Here is a 21,952-nt window from a genome sequence, read left to right on the forward strand (position 1 = left end):
AATTAAATTAAATTACATGAATGTTCCTTTATTTGTTTGCTTTTTTCTTAATTTTCTAGCTTAAATTGGAAAAATAAAACAACTGATAGATTTAACTTGGAAATTTGTATATTAAACTTACTACTACTAATACTAGGTGTAATAACTGCAAATTAATTGATATTACAAAACATTTAAAGTTCAATAAACATAATTTTTTAAAATTACATTACTTATTGATCTTCCAGAGTCACGTCAGGTCACAGCTGATCGTCCAGAGTCATGTAATGTCCCAGTTGATCGTCCAGAGTCACGTAACGTCCCAGTTGATCGTCCAGAGTCACGTAATGTCCCAGTTGATGGTCCAGAGTCACGTAACGTCCCAGTTGATCCTTCTGAGTCACGTCACAGTTGATCGTCCAGAGTCTCGTCACTTCACAGCTGATCTTCCAGAGTCACGTCAGGTCACAATTGATCATCCTGAGTCACGAAACGTCCCAGTTGATCGTCCAGAGTCTTCTCACGTCTCATCTGTTTGTCCGGAGTCTTGTCACGTCACAGCTGATCTCCCAGAGTCTTGTCACGTCTCATCTGTTCGTCCGGAGTCTTGTCACATCCTGTCTTTTGTAGCCAAATCTTTGAGGTCAGTTCTAAGGTATCCCAGACTGGCATCCAGTGTGGAGGATCCACCGCTGGTGTCAGTACCTGCATCTGGTACTCCTAAACCAGCGCTCTCAAACCTTCCTGTTCCTGAATTGATTCCCCTGTCAGTAGCACTTCCCATAATGGGGATCGCTTTATGGTGCGTTTGGGCTGCATACACCACCACTGAAACTCTAGAGGCGGTGGCACCAACTATGATTTCTCCAGAGGTGGCGGCTGATGCTGCAGAACCTCCCGAGGTAGTGGTGCTCGCTGCTGTGTCCCCCGAGGCGATTGCACCTGCTTCAGCTTCTCCAGAGGTGGTGGCGTATTCTGCAGAACCTCCCGAGGTGGCGGTGCTCGCTTCAGCTCCTTGCGTGGTGGTGGCACCCAGCAATGGACTCTCAGCCTGTCATGTCATGGTAGAAGGAACTGTTGCTGAACTCTCTGCGTTTGTTGATGCTCCTAATGCTACTGCTGCAGAACCTCCAGAGGTGGCGGCATCCGCTGCAGAACCTCCATAGGTGTCAGGGATGTCCATTTTTAAACACTCCATCTGTCCTGATGAGGTCATGGAGACTGTCAGTGAATCTCCTGTCAAACCTGTCTCTGCCTTAGAAGCCAATCATGAACTCTCAGCCCTGCTCATTACGGTCACGAAGACCGCCTTAGAACTCTTAGTCTGGGGGACCCGCTGCAGTTTTGGGTTTTTAATTTAACACAATCAAAAATTAAATGTTAAAATACTCAACAGATGTTTAATTCATCCCAATTACAAGCAATATAAACTGCACATATGGTTGATATTTGCCCTTTAACTTTATTAGATCCAATTTATATATTAAAGTGCTACAACCTTGTTGTACGGCAGGTGCAGAAACACAAAACTCACACTTAAACTCACACTCTTACAGACCCCTGCTCACACACACACACACACACATAAACACACATACCCATACTAATAGCAGTCCCAGACAATAGGAGGACAGAGTGAAGGTACACAGGACCTAAAATTTCCACTCTTTTATTACTCTTGGGTCCAGTGGACCCGAACATCCTGTATGTAATATAAATGTGTAGGGGGGTGTACAGTGAGTGGTCATTGAAAAGTTGTTCTTATAAATGAGAGAAAACAAAACAGAAAATGAGCCAAGGCCAATGAGTCTGAGTTTGAAAAATATTATTAATAGTATAATTTTTCTTTTAAGAAAAAGTGAAAACCGGTCCCACAGACCCGGACACCATACGAGGGTTAAGATCCAAATTCAAGACCTAGAATAACTTGGCAATGCAGAAATATATAGAAAATGAAATTATGCAGCCTTTCACATCCCCTGACTTTTCTGCTTCAGCACACTCAGTGAACACTGGTCTAATTTTCACATGCAAGTCCCTGTTCTTCATTGGACTTTTCCTACACTCCTTTTTTAATTTCTATTTTTAGATGTTTAAATACATTTCTTAATGCTTCTTATGTGAGTTTTGATCTTTTTCGTTCATACCTCTATTCTATATTATAATGGACTATCCTGAAGCTCCCTGCAACTTTAGATCAAAGCTGTAAAATCAAAAAGTTTTTTTTTTTTTGCAAAAAACTCCCAAACACAGGTATGTACTAGAAGCCGACCGATTTGGTTTTTATGCTGATACTGATATTAGAGATAAAAAAGACCGATATTGATATATCGGCCGATATTCTTTGTGTATATTATAGTACCAGTCAAAAGTTTGGACACACTTCCCATTTGTGTGTCCAAACTTTTGACATAAACAGAATATATATTAATAAACACATTTTATGCAATAATAACTCAAATGTGGTGATCAAACACTTATAATGATGTGACGAAGATATGTAATGGAGGCTGAGTATTTAACAATAATCTTTATTATCCAAAATGAGTTTGACATCAGTGCACTTAACAGAGGTGATGGAGATGTAAACGCACGATTTACGTGATTGCAAGAGCAAAAAGTTGGGCTAAGAGACATTGTTTTATGACAACCTGCAGTGTTACATATCATCGAAGCTAAGAAAAGAACACAACACTGCAGACAACAGGTAAATGCCGTTATCGCTGTTTTCCATGTTCGTGGAGTAAACATGTTTACATTGATCATAATGGAAAATTATTAATAAATAATGAATAATTAAGGATAGATAAACTCATTGCTGCCAGAATATCTTCTAGAAGGGGAGAGGAAAGCCATTGTTAGAAGATCTTCTGTCATGCAGAAACAGGCTTTAAAGTAAGAGTTGAGTTAATGACTTTTGCTGAAACAGATTCCAGTCTGTGTGGATGAAGCTGCAGAGGGGAGATTAATGACAGAAACACACCAAACCGGTCCATAATCCTGACAAGTCGCCCCTCCTGAGAGGGGCTCTCAGGGCTGCAAACAGGAAATATGTAACAGCTGCATGTTGTAGAGGAAATTAAGCTATTGTCCTATTGCAAGTATGCCTTTACTTTTTATGTAATACCTTTGTATTGTAACCAAATACAACTGTTATCGGTATCGGTTTTATTGAGAAAGTGGTTTATTAAGGAATACACCACACTTGTTGTTTTAAGCATTTATTAAGATGTATTAGCGAGAGCATTGAAGAAAAAAGAAGGTGAGCATTACCTCAGCTGGTGTGTTTCAGACGAAGCGTAACAGACAGCAGAGCATTACTTAAAAGATCTAAGAAATAAGAAAGAATTTATAGAATGTATAGAATTTTTGAATGCTTTTCTGATGGAAATTTCTTGTAAGTTATCCCCTGTAGTTTTGTCCCTTCTTTCTTTTGTCCTGTTTGTTGCTTTGATGCTATTATGAATGTAACTGATAATAGCTGAACACACTGTGATTCTCTATATATGTATGTTGTGCTACTGCTCTTGTTGTGCAATAAAACTAATACCTAACTAAAAGCACCTGAACTTACATCAGCGTGACAAAAACTACATGCAAAGTCAAAACCCATCTTTGGAAACAAATATTGGGAGTGTAATGTAGTTATTTGGTGAGTCTCGCGTGCCGTTAGATTAGATGGAGGGGGCGGGGCTTGTGACCGATACTGGGTCCAGCCTGCTCTGACGTCACTCTGCAGCAGCGCTGTGAGGATCACTCGGTGTGCGCATGCGCGAGTAAGTGAGTGGAGCTGGCGAGGGACTGAGAGTTGTGCGGTGAGTGTGAACTCTTTTTCTTCTTTCTTCTGTTCCTCGGGTTTGTAAACTGTACTCACGGACTCCTGCAGCAAGCTCCTCGGTAGCCTGTGTTAACGAATCATATTGTATGTCGTTTTATTGCATATTATTATTATTATGTGGAACAGGCCTACAGCGAAGTGTCTTGAGTGATTCTTTAACAATTGTAACGGATACAAGGTGGAGATCATATTGTATGTCGTTTTATTGCATATTATTATTATTATGTGGAACAGGCCTACAGCGAAGTGTCTTGAGTGATTCTCTAACAATTGTAACGGATACAAGGTGGAGTACAACGGTTTAATAAGAAAGATGTGCATCAAAATCTTGTTTAATTTGTGATAATCTTAGCACTGGATTATTATTGTATAATAAACCTGGCTTTGTGACTGACTTTGGAGTCATTTGTTCCTCTTTTGTAAGTCGTTTTGGATAAAAGCTTCTCCTAAATGCATATGTTTTTAACTATTATTATTATTATTATATTTTTTATAGGCTAAATAAATGAGTGCAAATGTTTAAAATGTTTGTCATAAAATAATTCATGAATGCTTCATCTTTAAATAACTTTACAGTTTTGGAGCTGTGTTTGTGTACTATTCATTCTTAACACATTTCATTAATTCATTCACAGACTTATTTAGGTGATTTTATTATACTAAGCTTTTCCCCCCAGAGTTAGATGCATGCTTCACTGTTAAAAGTTATTATTAAATAACTAGGCCTATTGCATTCAGTTATTCAGTTAGAGAGCAAAGGAATGACAACACATTTCCCCCCAGAGTTAGATGCATGCTTCACTGTTAAAAGTTATTATTAAATAACTAGGCCTATTGCATTCAGTTAGAGAGCAAAGGAATGACAACATAACCGGTACATTATTGGGTTTTTATCCCTTTTTTCCTTCTCTTGAAACTCTATCGTTTTTTTTTTTTTTTTAGAAAATTCAGGAAATGTTCTATTCTTTTTAGCATTTATTTTAGGCTATAAAACACAGGTGACTGTTTTATCCTATTGGTGATTAATATAGAATATAACGCTAAAGAGAAGACTATTTTGTCAGTGTGGATCATGGTCTCATAGGCTACTATGAAAAATAATGTTTAATAAACACAATACTATGCATCCCGCACCGTGGTTGAATCTGCCGGTGGGGCCGGGGCCACAAATCCACGAGTTTACAAACCCGAAGGTACGGTTTACAAAATCTGAGCGCACGGATCGGAAATTCGTGGGTACGGTTTATTAATCTGTGGGCACGATTTGTTAAACCGAGGGAACCTTTTAAGAATTTGTGAGTACGGTTTATAAACTGAGGGGACGGATTGCAAAACCGTCGGCACAGATTGTTGTTGTTTTTTCTCCTACAGGGGACTTCCCGGGCTCCGTACATTTTACCACCTTCTCTCGAAACTATAGTTTTTTTTTTTTTAGAAAATTCAGGAAATTCTTCTTTTAGCGACACTAGGCTACTGTTCAGCTTTCACACTCCGCACAGACACTGAATAGCGCACATTTCTCCAGGTTAACATTAGATTGAGCAGATATGTAAAGTTGCTAATACTTGCATACTTCAGACGATCATATTTGAGGTCGATGAAGGATAGGCGAGTGTTTGGATGTCCTGCATGATGTACTGTATTACCACATAGACCAGCCGCTAACAATCTGTTTGTCACGGACTGCGTGACTTCAACTGTTGATTTCTTTTTTCTGCGACTAATAAAATGTTATCGACTAACGGTTAGTCGACTATTAGCGGGCAGCCCTAGTAGTAACGCTAACTATACCATGGTGTTGTGACTAGGGATATGCCGGTATCAAATTTTCATGTTGCGATTAATTGCTAATGCTTTTATCACGGTATGCGGTATTATCACGGTATTGAAATTTAGTTACAAAAATTACAGTATAAAAGGTTTAGTAACTTTTTTCTTATAACAAAAACAACTGAACATTTAAATGCAATAAAGCAATACAGAAAAATGTATAAAGTTAAAATTTTAGACACTACGACCACGTTCACCGCTGCCACCCCCATCCCCGTTGGGCAAAGGGTCGAAATGATGACTTGTTTGTGCTTCGTGAACACTCGCCTTGCACGACGGCACCATTGCGCTGCAAATATGTACCGGGAGAAGCGCGATGATTAGACAACCGATCGTCATTTCCAAAAGGCAAATATTCCCTTTCAGAGTCAGAATCGGTGAATTACATTTGCAACGCATCCTCACGGTACAACTTTTTATTAGCCATTTGGTGATTTTCTCTCACAAATCTCACAGCTTACCCGCACGCTTTGAACTGAACTGCTTCCGCATCAAAGACACGATAGCTCACTTGCTCTGCTATTTCCTCAAACACTTTGAATAGGAATGTGATGTAATTTTGGTCTAGAATTGAAGTACTACATGTCTGCAATCTAGTGGCAGGGAATACAAATTAGATATTAGGAACTACAGTCTATTTTATTAAGTATGACGTCTTGTCGCAGTTTTGCGACTTTGGCGCTTAGAGGCTTAAATGTGGCTAGTGTTTTAGCACATCTGATCTCTTCTGGAAGCTGACTCCAACTGCGGGTGGCATAATAACTAAAAGCACATTCCCCTTGTTTTGTGTGAACCCTTGGTATTTCTAAATGACTCGATCCTAGTGATCTGAGTGGTCTGTTAGGCTTATATTCAGTGATCATATCTGCAATGTATTTAGGTTCTAGGCCATTGAGTGATTTATAAACGAGTAAAAGTACTTTAAAAGCAATCCTAAATGTAACTGGAAGCCAGTGTAAGGACCTGAGGACTGGTGTGATATGCTCAGATTTTCTGGTTCTAGTCAGAATCCTGGCAGCAGTGTTCTGGATGAGCTGCAGCTGTCTAATGGCGCTTTTCCACTGCGTGGTACGACTCGGCTCGGTTTGCATTTCCACTGCAGTTTAGTACCGCTTTAGAGTGGGTGGGATTATTCACGTCGTTATAGTTGGGCCGCCTCTAGTGCCGCGACTCCTGAAAAACATTTTCATTCCGCGTCGCCCCATCAAGCTCTTGCTGGATCCGCTCCTCTGCTATCAACGAGAGGAACGTCTGTACTTCCTCAACAGACCACAAAACAGCCATTTATTCGTTGTAAAAAAATGTGCGCTCGTTCAAAACAGTTGCATAAGATCCTTCCGGCTGTGCTGATTTAAATCTAGCGGTTCTGTTGTGTTAGTGTCAAAAGTTCAGTTACGCAGGTAGTGTAGATTCTCTCCGGCCAATCTGTGATCAGCAGAGTTTACACGTCACGTTTTGGTAACGGTACAATTCACTTGGAACCTCAACCGAAGTGGTACTGAAAAAAGTACCAGGTACTGTACCCAGTGGAAAACCCCCCAAAAGTGAACCGTACCAAGCCGTACTGTGCCGTACCATGCAGTGGCTCATCCAACTGTTAATTTCATCAATGCATTGGCAGAGAGAGTCAATGGGGCTGTAGTCATTTGGAGATATGGCTAGGTAAATCTGGGTATCATCAGCATAGCTGTGATAGGCAATTTGGTTCTTTCTCATTATTTGACTTAGTGGGAGCATATACAGGCTAAACATGAGCGGTGCAAGAATTGATCCTTGTGGGACTCCGCATGTCATGGACGTCCACTTAGACTCATGCTCTCCTATACTCACATAATAACCTCTCCCTTCTAAGTATGACTGAAAATTGTCCAGGTATCCATTTGAGTTTAAGTATTTGTTCAGCTGATTTAAAAGCTACCTTTTCAATAATCTTGCCTATAAAAGGTAGATTTGATATTGGTCTATAGTTGCTCAATATGGTGTTATCAAGATTGTTTTTTTTTTCAGGAGGGGTTTAACAACTGCAGTTTTCAGGGAGTTTAGAAAAGTCCCAGAGAGAAGTGATGTGTTCCCAGAGAGAAGAGAGGCGTTCTCTCTGGGAACTTTATAAATGAGTAAAAACAAGAAAATAAAAACATAACACAAATGTATGGTCGCTCTCTTAATGCAACACACAGTTTGTATTTGAGGATCCTCAGATCCTTCATGTTGTTGATCAAACATATTTAATAGTTCTCCCTATAGAAACATGAGGTTTGTGCCTATAATAGTTTAAAAGTAATCATTTGAAGATCAGTGTACCTCATTCACGGAAAGATTCAGGGACGTATAATTTATAAAATTGCATCAAAATGATAAACATTTTGTAATGCAGGTGTCTACTTTCTGCTGTTATATCAGGGTTCATCTTTATGTCCTTTCACTTTATTATGTCCTTTAACTTTTCTGTTTTTTTAACGAGTTACTGACAAATGTACTGTTTTTACTTTTGTTTCAGAGTTGATTGAAGACAATGAGGAGAAAGAAGAATTCTGAGGAGAAAAACCATGTCAGGAGTGTAGAAAAACCCAAACAGAAACATTTAAAGAAAAAAAGGGCCAAGAAATCTTTCACCTGCACTCAGTGTGGAAAGAGTTTCACATACAAACATATTCTTGATGTTCACATGAGAGTTCATACTGGAGAGAAACTGTTCACTTGTGATCAGTGCGGGAAGAGTTTCACACACTCAGCAAACCTTAAGGATCACATGGACATCCACACTGGAGAGAAGCGGCACACATGTGATCAGTGCGGGAAAACATTTTTGTGGGCTTCAGTCCTGAAGAAACACCTGAGAGTTCATACAAAGGAGAAGCCACATTCATGTCATTTGTGTGGAAAGAGTTTTTCATGTTTACAATATTTGAAACTACATCAGAAAACACATACTGGTGTGAGAGAGTACATGTGCTTTGAGTGTGGGAAGACTTTTACTACAGCAAAATGTTTAAAACTGCACCAGAGGATCCACACTGGAGAGAAACCTTACAAGTGTTCACACTGTGACAAGAGATTCATTCAGTTAGGAACACTCAAAAGACATGAGAGGATCCACACTGGAGAGAAACCGTACGCATGTGATCAGTGCGGCAAAACATTTTTGAGAGCTTCAGTCCTGAAGCAGCACCTGAGAGTTCATACAAAGGAGAAGCCACATTCATGTCATTTGTGTGGAAAGAGTTTTTCATGTTTACAATATTTGAAACTACATCAGAAAACACATACTGGTGTGAGAGAGTACATGTGCTTTGAGTGTGAAAAGACTTTTACTTCAGCAAAGTGTTTAAAACTGCATGAGAGGATCCACACTGGACAGAAACCTTACAAGTGTTCACACTGTGACAAGAGATTCATTCAGTCAGGAGCTCTGAAAACACACGAGAGGATTCACACTGGAGAGAAACCGCACACATGTGATCAGTGCGGGAAGAGATTCACACTAAAATCAAGCCTTACAGACCATATGAGAGTTCATACTGGAGAGAAACCATTCACCTGTGATCAGTGCGGGAAGAGTTTCTCACACTCATCAAACCTTAAGATACACATGAACATCCACACTAGAGAGAAACTGTACACATGTGATCAATGTGACAAAACATTTTTGAGAGCTTCAGGCCTGAAGCAGCACCTGAGAGTTCATACAAAGGAGAAGCCACATTCATGTCATTTGTGTGGAAAGAGTTTTTCACGTCCAGAACATTTAAAAGTGCATCAGAAAGTACATACTGGTGTGAGAGAGTACATGTGCTTTGAGTGTGAGAAGACTTTTACTACAGCGAACCATTTAAAACTGCATGAGAGGATCCACACTGGAGAGAAACCTTACAAGTGTTCGCACTGTGACAAGAGATTCAGTCAGTTAGGAAATATGAAAAAACATGAGAGGATTCACACTGGAGAGAAACCGTATCACTGCACTGCATGTGGGAAGTGTTTCAGTCATTCATCTTCTCTACACAAACATACAAAAAACTATCACAGTAAGTAGATCATCTTCAGATCCAGCACTTTCAGATCTGATGCTGTGTCCTCACCAAATGTGACACAATAATGCATCAAGCAGTTAAATATCAACTGGGTAAATCTGTCATTACAAGTGACATGACAAAGAAATGGTATCTAAAGTTGAATAAAGTTCATCTTCATCTTCAAACCAGCAGATTTAACGGAGATTCAGATCAACTCAAAGATGGAGTTTCTCCCCAAAGAACAATGTCCAAAGGTTTTATTCCTGTATATCGTTTTGCTTCATGATATATCATTGTGCTTTCTTATGGGTTTCATATTATGTTCATTCGTTTCATATTATGTTCAGTATGTTTAATAAGCAGGATTGTAAGAATATTAAAACCTTACCGATACCCATCCATACTTTTAAATCAGTAGGAGAGAGAGATCCAGCTCATTAGTTTTCTTACTTTTACTTAGCTTGTTTTTGTATTTGCTGATTAAATGTAATTATTGATCAAATGTTACCTTTTTTAATAATACATTATCTTTACTTTTTATATTTTATCAACAACTTTTATTGTCTGCTGATTGTATTTGAATCAGAAAATTTAAAAAAGTATTTTTTTTTTAAAGTAATTTTATAATTTTAGTTTTAATATCTATTCTAATTACTTTTTGGGCTTTTAAATTTCTCAATAACGCTTTTATTTGCTTAATAAACTATATTTTACTCCACACATGACTGAGATTGAATGAGTTTGTCTACATTAGCAACCCTTCTTCTTCTTCTAGCGGTGGGCAGATTGATCCTAATATTGATAGTATCGATATGAACGTTAATATTGGTATTGGGTCAATACTAGCCTGATGAGATCGATACTTTACGTCCATTTTCTCTCCTCTACGCTTAATACATTACTTCTGTTTCAACAAAGAGTAGACATGCCTGTGTGTGTGTATATATGCCGCTCCTTTCACATCTCGTATTCTTCACTTGTTTCATTACTGGGTGAATCAAGGTTTTTGAACAAATCTCTTGAATGAATGATTCAATGACAAATACAAAGGCTGCGTCCAAAACCGTATACTCGATGAGTAGGTACTTCATTTCAATAAGTATACTTAACGAGTGCTAAAAGAGTACTAACTGCCTCACGGGCTGCATGAAAACGACCATAGTTTGCCCACCTCTGTAGATTCATATCATTTTTAAAAATCCCTCGCGGGCGGCCTCAGGAGTGATAGCAGGCCATAGCTTGGACACCCCTGATTTAAATCATTATTGTTAGATGATTCAATCATTGAAGAGACATTACAAAAAGTAGCTTTAGAAAAGGCTGTGGCTCCGTAGAAGGGACAGAACATGGGGCAAACAGGGATCCTAGGACCAGGGGGTGGCAGGGAGACGTCCCTGTCGCTGCTCCACCACCCTGAGATGTTCCAGGATTAAAGTGGTGAAACATTAGTGAAGGGTGGCTCCCGGCTGATGACTCCACAGCTGGTCCAACGGCACCGGCAGAGGTGCTTCTGGCAATGATGCCTAGCAGGTAGGCATACCTGTGCTGATAACATTGTAGATCTAATTAATACAAATTAATCATACATCACTTTGAGCCACAGCCAAAAACTCCCTTTTTCTGCCTCCTCTGCCAGATTTTTGAGTGCTCTCTTTTGTTCACGGCCGGTGGTGCCCAGAGACTTCAAGAGCCGCTGGGTAGATGCTCCGATGTAGCCTCTGCAGCCGATTTCTACTGGGAAGGTAAGAGCCCTCCACTCGGCTTGGGAACACGCAGCAGCTAGCTCCATGTACCTCTCCTTTTTCTGCTCAAAGTCAGCCTCCAGCCCCTCCTCCCATGGGACGGACAATTCGACCATGATGACTGTTTTTGAAAGGGTGGACCAGAGGACAATGTCAGGCTGTAAAGAGGTTATGGCGATCTCAACCGGGAACCAGAGAGACCGCTCCTTCTGCCTGCCGCTTTGGCTCTCTTCCCCTTGTCTGACAAAGTGGATCCGCTGCTGAGATCTTACTGAATGGGCCCTGTTTGCATCCAGTCTGCGCGTCTCCAGGACTTCCGCAAGTTTGCACAAGACTTGGTCATGACGCCATCTCTAGCGGCCCTGGATCAGTGCTGCCTTGCACCCAGAAAGGATGTGCTGGAGATTTGGATTCTGGGAGGAGCATACATGACAGTTCTCTTCCGATCCATACCACAATTGTAGGTTCTGTGGGAAGCATATCGTACGTGGCCCTTATGAGGAAGCTTAGCCTTGCTTGGGGAATCTTCCACATATCAGCCCACGTGATGTTCCCATTGATAGCTTCCCAGGTTGTCCATCTGCCTTGCTGGTGTAGCCGCACAGCTCTGACCTTGTAACACTCCCCCTCCATCATTGACACTTCTGTGATCACCAGATCTTTCCTTTCCTCTGTGGATGCTTTGGACCACATTTTAGGTGCAGATCCTCATCCAAGCCCTGTCTTTCCTGGCTGTGAGAACCCAACAATCTCCTGATGCTGTAGTCTGTTGATGGCCTGTTCCACTGTCTGTGTCACGCTCCACTTGCGTCCTGTGCGGATCTGGGCTACAGTGTTTCTCACAAGAAGGTCGGGTGAGTCTCTTAACTCAAATAGCAGCCTCACCTTCTCCTGCTTGTAGCCCAAACTGATGGCTTTTAGTGGGAGTTCCAAGATGTTTCTCCCAAACAGTGCCACATTGGAAAGACTGCGAGGGAGGCCAAGCCATTTCTTGATGTAGCTATTTGCCTTCCTGTCCATTTTCAGGACAGTTGTTAAGGTAATGTCGCACAGCTTCAGAGGCCACATAAGACGCTTGTTCAGAGTAAACTGGTAACACCAAACCTTGAATTTCCCTGAGAGGCAGCTTTGGTCGATCTTGTTCAGCCCATCTACGAGCTGGGATATCACAGTGTCAGCCATATGCCGGTCAGATACATCACCGCACATCTTTCCTTTCCTTTGTGAATGCTTTGGACCACATTTTAAGTGCAGATCCCCATCCAAGCCCTATCTTTCCTGGCTGTGAGAACCCAACAATCTCCTGATGCTATAGTCTGTTGATAGCCTGTTCCACTGTCTGTGTCACGCTCCACTTGCGTCCAGTGCGGATCTGGGCTTCAGTGTTTCTCATAAGAAGGTCAGGTGAGTCTCTTACCATGTAACGTCTTATGGCTGGAAGCCTATGGCCTACGTGGGCCCTGACTCCTCGGACCATCTGCCTGCCACCGATCAAGATGATCTCAAATGCGGCAGTAAAAAGGATGGGGGAGATGGAACATCACATCGCTATGCCCCTCTCCAGCGGGTACCGACCTGTCGAGATCTCTTGGGTTGTGTAGCAAACTTGGAAGGTGTTAAAGTACTTGGTCACTATGGTCTGAATGGCCAGCGGCACATAGAAAAAATTGAGTGCAAAGGAGATTAGTTGGTGGGGAACTGACCAGTAGGCATTCTCAAGGTCCAACCAGACTACGTGCAGATCTGATCTATTCCTCTTGGCTGTCTGGATTTGGTCCCAGATCATAGCTGAGTGCTCCACGCAGCCAGGGAAGCCTGGTACTCCTGCCTTCTGGCAACTGGTATAAATTTAATTATTTGCCAAGAGGTAGCTGGTTAAATGTTTTGCCAGAACTGAAAAGAATATCTTTCCCTCTACATTTAACAGGGCAATGCCTCTGAACTCTTACAATTAGATTAATTAGCATCATTTTTGAACAATTACAAGTTTTTTTATTAGTAAACCAGTAAAACTAGACATTCTGAACAATTATAGTTTTAAGCAGTGTATTAGTAGTCAGTATGCTACACTCTAAGAAAATAATTCACAGGTTTTTACCTGCAGTTTAAATTATGCATTGCATTTTGTGTTTCGAGTTACAGGGTTACACCCAATCAGAAATATAGGTAAAGATTTCGTTAAATGTTTTATGCAGTGATTAAAAGCAATCTGAAGCGGACTGTATTTTGAGATGCTTAAGAGCTGAAGACTGCCCCAACAATCATAAAATAACACCAGAAATTGCATAATTTTTCTTTTAGCTGAAAGCAAAGGCATGCTAAATTCACGAGGAGGCTTCAGTCTGTTGTGGAAAAGCAGAGGCTGACAACGAGTGAAAACGGGCAGAAATATTTGTGCGCTATCAGTGTGCGAATTACGGGAGTTTAATACGTATCTACATGAATATGTGCCTTAGACTACCACTGAAATTACATGAGCAGTTGAATTATGTTCCTAAAAAACCTCGCTTATTCAATAATGTGCATTTGCTGCATGGACGGGGCAAGAACAAAGTATAAGCGTTTAAAATGCATGTATACAGTTCAGTTGAAAGCTTACCCAGTTTGACTTGCTGTTAACCCTTACCAAAAAGTAGTATACTTCAAGTTTATTTTAGTAAGTATACTTAAGTAAAGTTCAAGTATATTTTTAAGTATACTGTTACGTCTAAGACGTATTGTATGCTGTGGATGTGTTCCTGTTGTCTCCTCTCTACCAGGATTGGTTCAAGGCTTAATGAGAGACTGCTGGTGGGTGGACCAGAGACGAGACCTGTACTATAAATTCCCCCGGATCTCACTGGAGGGTGCTCTCACTCTTGCTCTCACTCTTGCTGCTCGCTATGATCATTGCTCTGTATGTCTCTCTTTGATTGCTCTGGTGTTAAAACTGTGTGTTAAGTTGTAGTGAAAATGCTGTGAGATCTCAAGTCTATATTCTAACGGAGTGCTGTTAGCTTCATGTGTTGTGAGAGCCTTATGTCTTTAACTTCAATGTTTCACTGTTCATGTTTGTAAGCCACGTGTGAGGCTGTAGGGGGTGAGTGCCTTATTTGTTTTTATAGGCCACTTGGCCATTATCCTTTTCTCCTGTTTTTGGGTAGACAAGGAGTGAGGTTAGATATGTTGTATTTTGGTTTCTTTATTTTGATTCCCAGGGAAGTTAGTTTCTTTATGGGAAGTTAGAGTGTTGTTTGTTTATTGCTTTGGGCATTTGCTCACCCCTGATAATTTGCCTCAGTTTCTTTAATTTGTTTATTTCTTTGTGATGATATTGTTTGTACTCTCCAAAACTGCTACCGCACGAAAAATTGATCAAAGAGAATTAAAATGAGTGCTTAAAACAGCCATTCATTGTTGTGTCGTTTATGCTGCAGTCCTGACCTAGACCAGGGTCGTAACAATACTTTATGTAGTAAGTACACAAATATCAATGTCCTAGTAGTTACTATGTACTATGTAACTATTTCAATACTCCTTGGGACTAAATTGGCCCACTTTCTAGTATAAAAGTATACTTTTAAGTATACTGTAAGTATAACAGTAGTAAACTTTGTATATTTTGTTACATGAATATCTGAACATAGAAAACATCAAAAGAACAGGGTATTTTATTCTAGCTTCATGCATTATTTTTTTAAACACTTGAATGTGGGTAAGTTTCATAAATAAAAAATAAAGAAATAAACAACATTTTGAACAAAAAGCTGAAAAAAGACTATGAATTGGATTCAGAATGATAATCAAAACGTAGATAAAGTCGATCAACACCCCGGAGCTTGACAGTCATTAGTACCTCTTCATTGGTCGACATTTTATTCCATAACGTTGCACAGTTTTGATGCTGTTTTATGTCTGATGATCGTGTTAGAATACATGTGGAAGCATCTGTTGTTTCGGTTTCTTCTTCACTTGTGTTTTTTGGAAATTCTGTATAGAATATGTGTACCTACAGTAAAACAATGAAAACTCGGATTCTAGGAGCACAATTATAACTAAAATATATTTAGTATAAGTCAAGTATACTTAAATGTCATTTTAAGAATATTTCTGAGAAGTACATAAAAAGTAGACTAAAAGTTTTTTAGTTTAAAAGAAGTATACTAATAGCACACTTGAATAAACTTCTTTTTCGTAAGGGAATGCTGTTAAATTGAATGTAAGAAACAAACTGCCTGTTTAAGACCACAATGTTAGAAACAACGACACTGAAATAAGAGCTTTTGCGATGAAAGTTGCGTTCGTTACTATAAAGCAACAGTCAGCTCACAAAGCGTTTTCTTTCAGAATTGTCATAGGATAAAAGTAAAAACTGTTACATTGTTAGACGTTTTAAAATCTACATTTTCTGGTCTGCCTCAGCTCCAGCCGTCTAACAGTGCTCATCAATGTCAAAATGATTGAGATGACCAATCAAATCAAAGAAGGCGGGCCTTACTGTTCACAGAAATCGAGCGCGCATTTCACCGAAAACCAATTGTTTTACAATGACATAAACTACCAACAATATCCAGTGAATTGAACTGAATGCAGGCCTGTCATTTGTGATTCATGTAATTCATAGCCATTGAATGTGACGACGAGCATTTTTATGTTTTGCATTTTCAACATATTAGGAATACAAATAAAATCGAATGGTGCATATTTTAAAATAAAAATATTATTTACAGTTCAGATTGATTACTTTGATTTAGGGGAATACATTAAAAGAACAGTAAAAGAACAAGAATAGGATTTTTTGCAATCTAAATCCTATATTTGTTTAGTTCCTTTAAATAAATACCACTACCATAGAGGTCTGGTCTTTATTTTCCTCAAAATAATTGGTCCCCCCAATGTTCCAGAGTAGACATTATCACGGCCTTGTTTGGTATAAATAAAAACACTTGGTTAAAAGGATCACCAGTGTAGAAACAATGATCCAGAGAAAGAGAACAAAGAGGGACGTTTTTTACTATTCAGTAAATAAAGAAACTGGTCTTCATTCAACACACCTGGTCCTTGGGTCTTAACTTTAAATTCCCCTACAAGACCACGGAGAAGTCTTCTGTGAGCTGTTTTGTAAGTATGAACTCGGATGCTCATGAGATAGGACAGATTTGACCGATAACCTGAGAATAAATAAAATAAGGTAGAAGATGTAGGAAATTTAGCACCGTAAACTGACAAAGACACAACTACAGATGAAACTGACCTGCACTTGAAGTCCTGAACAAGTCAGTAGCTGTGCCTCTCTGCTCCACCTTCCACTCATTTCTCAAGTCTCTCGCGTTGATTAACGTTACTAACTATTATAAGATCCTTATAACTGCTAAAGAGTTTGCCGAAGTATTTGATGCCATTCCTAGTGGCCTTATTCAACTTTTGTTGAGTCTATCCCCTTATATACTAATCAGTTAAGTATTAATGGTGTGAAAATGATAGATAATACAATAACTTTTATATATAAAAAATATGTGGAACCACATTATTGCCTAATGCAAACCTTTTTGTAATTGGTTACGTGCTCAGCTTGAATGGAAAGAGGTCTGGAATGAACCCAGTTAATACTGTCTCACTAATAAAGTTACAAGTTCTTCATTAGATTGACCCAGTGACACAAGCAGCTGCTCAATGTTTTAGAGACACGGAGACTACATGCATCTTTTGTAACTTAGGGGAAGAATCCATAAACACTTATTTTATGATTGTGTATTTACCCAAATGTTTTGGATTGATATTGAATATCTTGTATTTAAATTTATACAATTAAAGATTCAATTCTCTGGTAAATATATATTTTTGTTGTAAGCTTGGAGCAGAATTTGGTGATTAGTTTATTAATGATGTTTGGGAAATACCATATACATAAACAGAAATGGTCTAATAATAAACCTAACATGACTTGATTTAAAACTAAGTGAAGCATTGCTTAAAAGTTCTAAGAAATAAGAAAGCAAAAAGGATATAGCATTTTTGAATGCTTTTCTGATGGAAATTTCTTGTAAGTTATCCCCTGTAGTTTTGTCCCTTCTTTCTTTTGTCCTGTTTGTTGCTTTGATGCTATTATGAATGTAACTGATAATAGCTGAACACACTGTGATTCTCTATATATGTATGTTGTGCTACTGCTCTTGTTGTGCAATAAAACTAATACCTAACTAAAAGCACCTGAACTTACATCAGCGTGACAAAAACTACATGCAAAGTCAAAACCCATCTTTGGAAACAAATATTGGGAGTGTAATGTAGTTATTTGGTGAGTCTCGCGTGCCGTTAGATTAGATGGAGGGGGCGGGGCTTGTGACCGATACTGGGTCCAGCCTGCTCTGACGTCACTCTGCAGCAGCGCTGTGAGGATCACTCGGTGTGCGCATGCGCGAGTAAGTGAGTGGAGCTGGCGAGGGACTGAGAGTTGTGCGGTGAGTGTGAACTCTTTTTCTGCTCTTTCTTCTGTTATTTGCTTACGGAGCCCGGGAAGTCACCTGTAGGAGAGAGAGAGAACTAAACAATCCGTGCCCTCAGTTTATAAACCGTGCTCTCGGATTCTTAAACTGTTCCCTCGGTCTAACAGATCGTGCCCTCACGGACTCATGCAGCAAGCTCCTCGGTAGCCTGTGTTAACCAATCATATTGTATATTGTGTTGCATGGTGTTATTTTAATGCCAAATGTGAGAGATATGAGAGTTGCACACAGTTTGAGTGAATTTCTATAATATTTAGCAAGTTGTCTGAGCAGTACAGCCAAACTAATCTCCCTATTCTAAAATCAAAGCCTTTCAAGGTAACAAAATATAAAAAAGAATGGGGGATATTTAGGCCAAAGTAGGCGAAGATAAAAATATTTGTCATTATTTTATGGCGGTTTTGCATATTTTTATCTTGTTTTGCATTTATTTTTATCTTTGTTATTTAAAAAAATAAGAACAAAGATACACATTACAACTACACATAATATACAAATAAAACAAACAGTGCTTTATTTTCAGGTACAATATGTATTCAGCAGGAGCAAATATAGAAATAAAACACTATATAGACTGATTCCTAACACAACTGTTTTAAAGATCTTCAGTCAAGAATAGTGAGTGATTTTTCTCTCTGTGTTTTGTTGTTTTATTCTCGTTAATGTAATAGTTCACCCAAAAATAAAAATGATGTAATCTGTCTGTCAATTCTGTTATAGTGTTTTATTTTTAAACCATCGTTTACTCACTCAAAAGTTGTTTTAAACCTGAAGGAGTTTATTCTTGTTTATTCTTCTGCTGAACATAAATGCTATTTTGAAGAACGTGGCAAACCAAACAGTTGCTGGGAAGTCACTGTGGACCAGCAACTGTTTGGTTTTCTTTAATTCTTCAAAGCCGCATTTATGTTCAGCAGAAGAAAGAAACGTATTCGGGTTTAAACCCCCTTTTTGTGTAAGTAAATGAAATAAATGAAAATAAAACACTATGACAGAATTGACAGACAGATGACAGAATTTATATTTTTGGGAGAACTATTCCATATTCCAGTTTGGACATAAATGTGTGTTGGCAGTGTGTGAGCACAACTGCCGTACAATGATAAAAATCCACCCACTCCTCATTTTTAATCCCCTTTAAACCAAGTCCGTCTCACTAGGCCTGCCGTTTTGAATCTCTGGCAGTGTGACGTCACATTGTTTAGGCCACGCCCACAGCGGCTGATTGACAGCCCTGCATTGCTATAGTTTCCGCCCTCAGCGGTCGTATGCTGTCCTCCATGTTCTCTGCGCTTCAGCAGCTGTACCGTCAACAAATGTCTCGCAAGCAATCCCGATGCTCTGTGTTTGCATGTAAGACTGAACATAAGAGTCTTAATTTTCTCCCAACATCTGAGCCGCTGAGGACACTGTGGGTTACTTTCATATTTCAAGGTAATGTGCCTCAAAATCTACCTAAATACGTGTCACTCCAGACTCCTTTGTGAATGTCATGTCGTTATAGTGCTTAGCATTTTAACTAGGGATGCACCGATACGAACATTTTGGCCGATACCGATAACCGATTATTCTTTATTTTTGAAAGCCGATAACCGATATGTTGGCCGATAAATCTATATCCAAATTTTTATATACTTTTTGAGAGCCTGATTACAAAAAAGTTCTCATCATTAAAAGCCACATCCCGAACACTTCAACATAAGCAGCCTAGTTTGAACGGTGTACGTTTTAAAAATATTTTTACTTTCCCATTACCAAATTTAGTCATAAAAAGTCTTACAAATAAATAAAATTATGCATAAATAATGCAAACAAGTCACTGGACATCATTACACGTGTAAAGAATCAAAATGAATGTGCCACAGATCAATAAAACGGAATAGCCTTTGCACGGACAATAATTAAATGATTTTAATTACTAAACCATATTGTTGATGAAAATAATAAGAGAAAAATACAAGTGGTTGTTGTTATTAATAATGTATCGATGATTTTGAAAAAGTAACAAATTAATACCACTGTTTTAAATAGCAGCCGTTGAGCTGCGCGTGCTGAAGCTGAAGAGCTGAATGAACATGGTAAACTGAAGCGTTTTGCTGGCAGCTTATTTAACTCAAGGAAATGCATCCTGAGATTAATATTAATACAACATAAACATAATATTACAATTTATATATGTTCAAAATGATGCAGTTATTGCGTGCTACAGTCTGAATGTGTGATCCTGTTGTGGATGCGCTCTTCCCATATCAACGCGCTGAAAAAACAGAAACTAATCCCAAAGAATGCACAACGTTTTATTATAATAATGTTCTCATTAGAATGTTATATACACAACATTCCCAATCATAGTTATTAATGTTGTGCACTGCTGTTTGAGCTGCGTGCGCTGAGCTAAAGACGATCACAGGGAAACTGATGCGCTCTTTTAACTTAACCAAACGCATTCTATATGAGATAAATCAGATATACATCAAATAAACACAATACTACATTGTACAATTGCACAAAAGGCTGCAAACGAACAGCGCGCATCTGAAGTGTCTCTGAAGGAAATAATGCATTATTTATCGGCTTTAAGATATCGGCCAAATTTTCTTATCAGGCCGATACCGATAACAGAAAAAATTAGCATTTATCGGCCGATACCGATATGGTGGCCGATATATCGTGCATCCCTAGTTTTAACCATATTTGTGTGCGCACATTAAGTATTTTTTAACTGATCAGTGCCATGCTTGTGAGATTGGTTTGCGCCATTAGCGCGATATTCGTTCGGTAGAGCGATCGCGTGGTTCGGTCTATTGGACCACGCCGATGACAGGTCAGTGCGGCACGAGCTCTGTAGCATCGCGCTGTTTCGTCCCACTTTCAGTGCATTTGGCTTCCCATATGTATGGCTGAACACCAGTTCTCTCGCTCTGTCATGTTGTTTATTGCTGTAGATATGCAATGCAGAGTAGGGTTGGGGATCGATTGGGTTTTTTATGATACCGCTGCCAAATCGATACTTTTAAAACGGTACTAGTGCCTAAATAGTGCCTGAACCGATACTTTAAAAAAAAAAACGATGGATAACATTAAAGAACATTAAAAATATTTAAAATAAATATACATAGCATTCACATGTTCCTCGGATGCTCTCATTTGCCGAGTTGTGCTTCCCTTACTCTAAGGCTAATAAATGTATTTCACGATCTGGGTCATTATTGTAGGGATTTCTAGTACATGAACAGACACGGATATGCCTCTATCAGCCCTCATGAGGCTTCGAATTAATCTAATCAAGAGCTACCACAGAGATCTTTTGTATCAGGACCGAAAAGCCCTTTCACGACTTATGGATACCTCGTGATCGCGAATGTATAGAACTAGTATATCCAGCAGGAAAAGGATGAGTAAATTAACTGATGCCCTCAGGCCCGCAAACACGGGATATACAGCGTGACGACACATGACTTTTGACCACCTGCTTCCTGCATGACTGAAACCCTTACGTTTCTTGTGTCACAGACAAAGAAACAGAACCTTGCATGACGATTTTAAAAGACAAATCGTTTAAAACTCATAAGTAGGGAAAATGTATCCATTGGATGTATTATGCCATATATATATACAGTATATGCTTGATGTGTTTCATGTAATCGGTGCAACTTTAATCAGTGTTTATTACCTTCTTTTTAGGAAATAAAGTTATTAAAATGTGGTAATATGTGAAGTTTAATCTTGAACGGATGGGCACGACAAATGCCGAATGTTGAAATGAAGTAAAATGTAATAGTGGGTACAAGACTCGCATTAGGAAACTTTATAAAAGTATCAACCAAGTCTGCGCAAATATTTTTCTCATGTGATGAATTGAAGCCCCTTTGTTAATGTATGCTCGCTCCGCCCTGCAACAGCATCCGATTGGAAGATCGCGTCGTGGGGCGGACCAAAGGTCAGCCTGCTTAAAATGGACACAAGGCTCCCATCACACGCTTGCTGCTTCTCTCGCTCAAGACCTCTGGCTTTCCTTTTGGTAACAGCGCTACAAGCGTTTCCCATGCCGTAACACCGCATCGC

General features: G+C 39.3%; 1 protein-coding gene across 1 annotated transcript in view; it reads left to right on the forward strand.

The window, feature by feature from the left end:
* LOC107572753 (gastrula zinc finger protein XlCGF8.2DB-like) overlaps window positions 1-11,187 on the forward strand; it is a gene marked incomplete at its 5' end in the record, with an annotated part of 26,403 nt that extends 15,216 nt beyond the window's left edge. The window contains 3 exons of the mRNA XM_016259188.1: window positions 7,310-7,319; window positions 9,140-9,511; window positions 11,142-11,187. Coding sequence (XP_016114674.1) covers window positions 7,310-7,319; window positions 9,140-9,511; window positions 11,142-11,187 — 428 coding nt within the window. The remainder of the gene's footprint in view (window positions 1-7,309; window positions 7,320-9,139; window positions 9,512-11,141) is intronic.
* Between the last annotated feature and the right edge of the window lie 10,765 nt (window positions 11,188-21,952).

This window comes from Sinocyclocheilus grahami, unplaced genomic scaffold (genome assembly GCF_001515645.1).
Source record: "Sinocyclocheilus grahami isolate Dianchi unplaced genomic scaffold, SAMN03320097.WGS_v1.1 scaffold1810.1, whole genome shotgun sequence".
Lineage (NCBI taxonomy): Eukaryota > Metazoa > Chordata > Actinopteri > Cypriniformes > Cyprinidae > Sinocyclocheilus > Sinocyclocheilus grahami.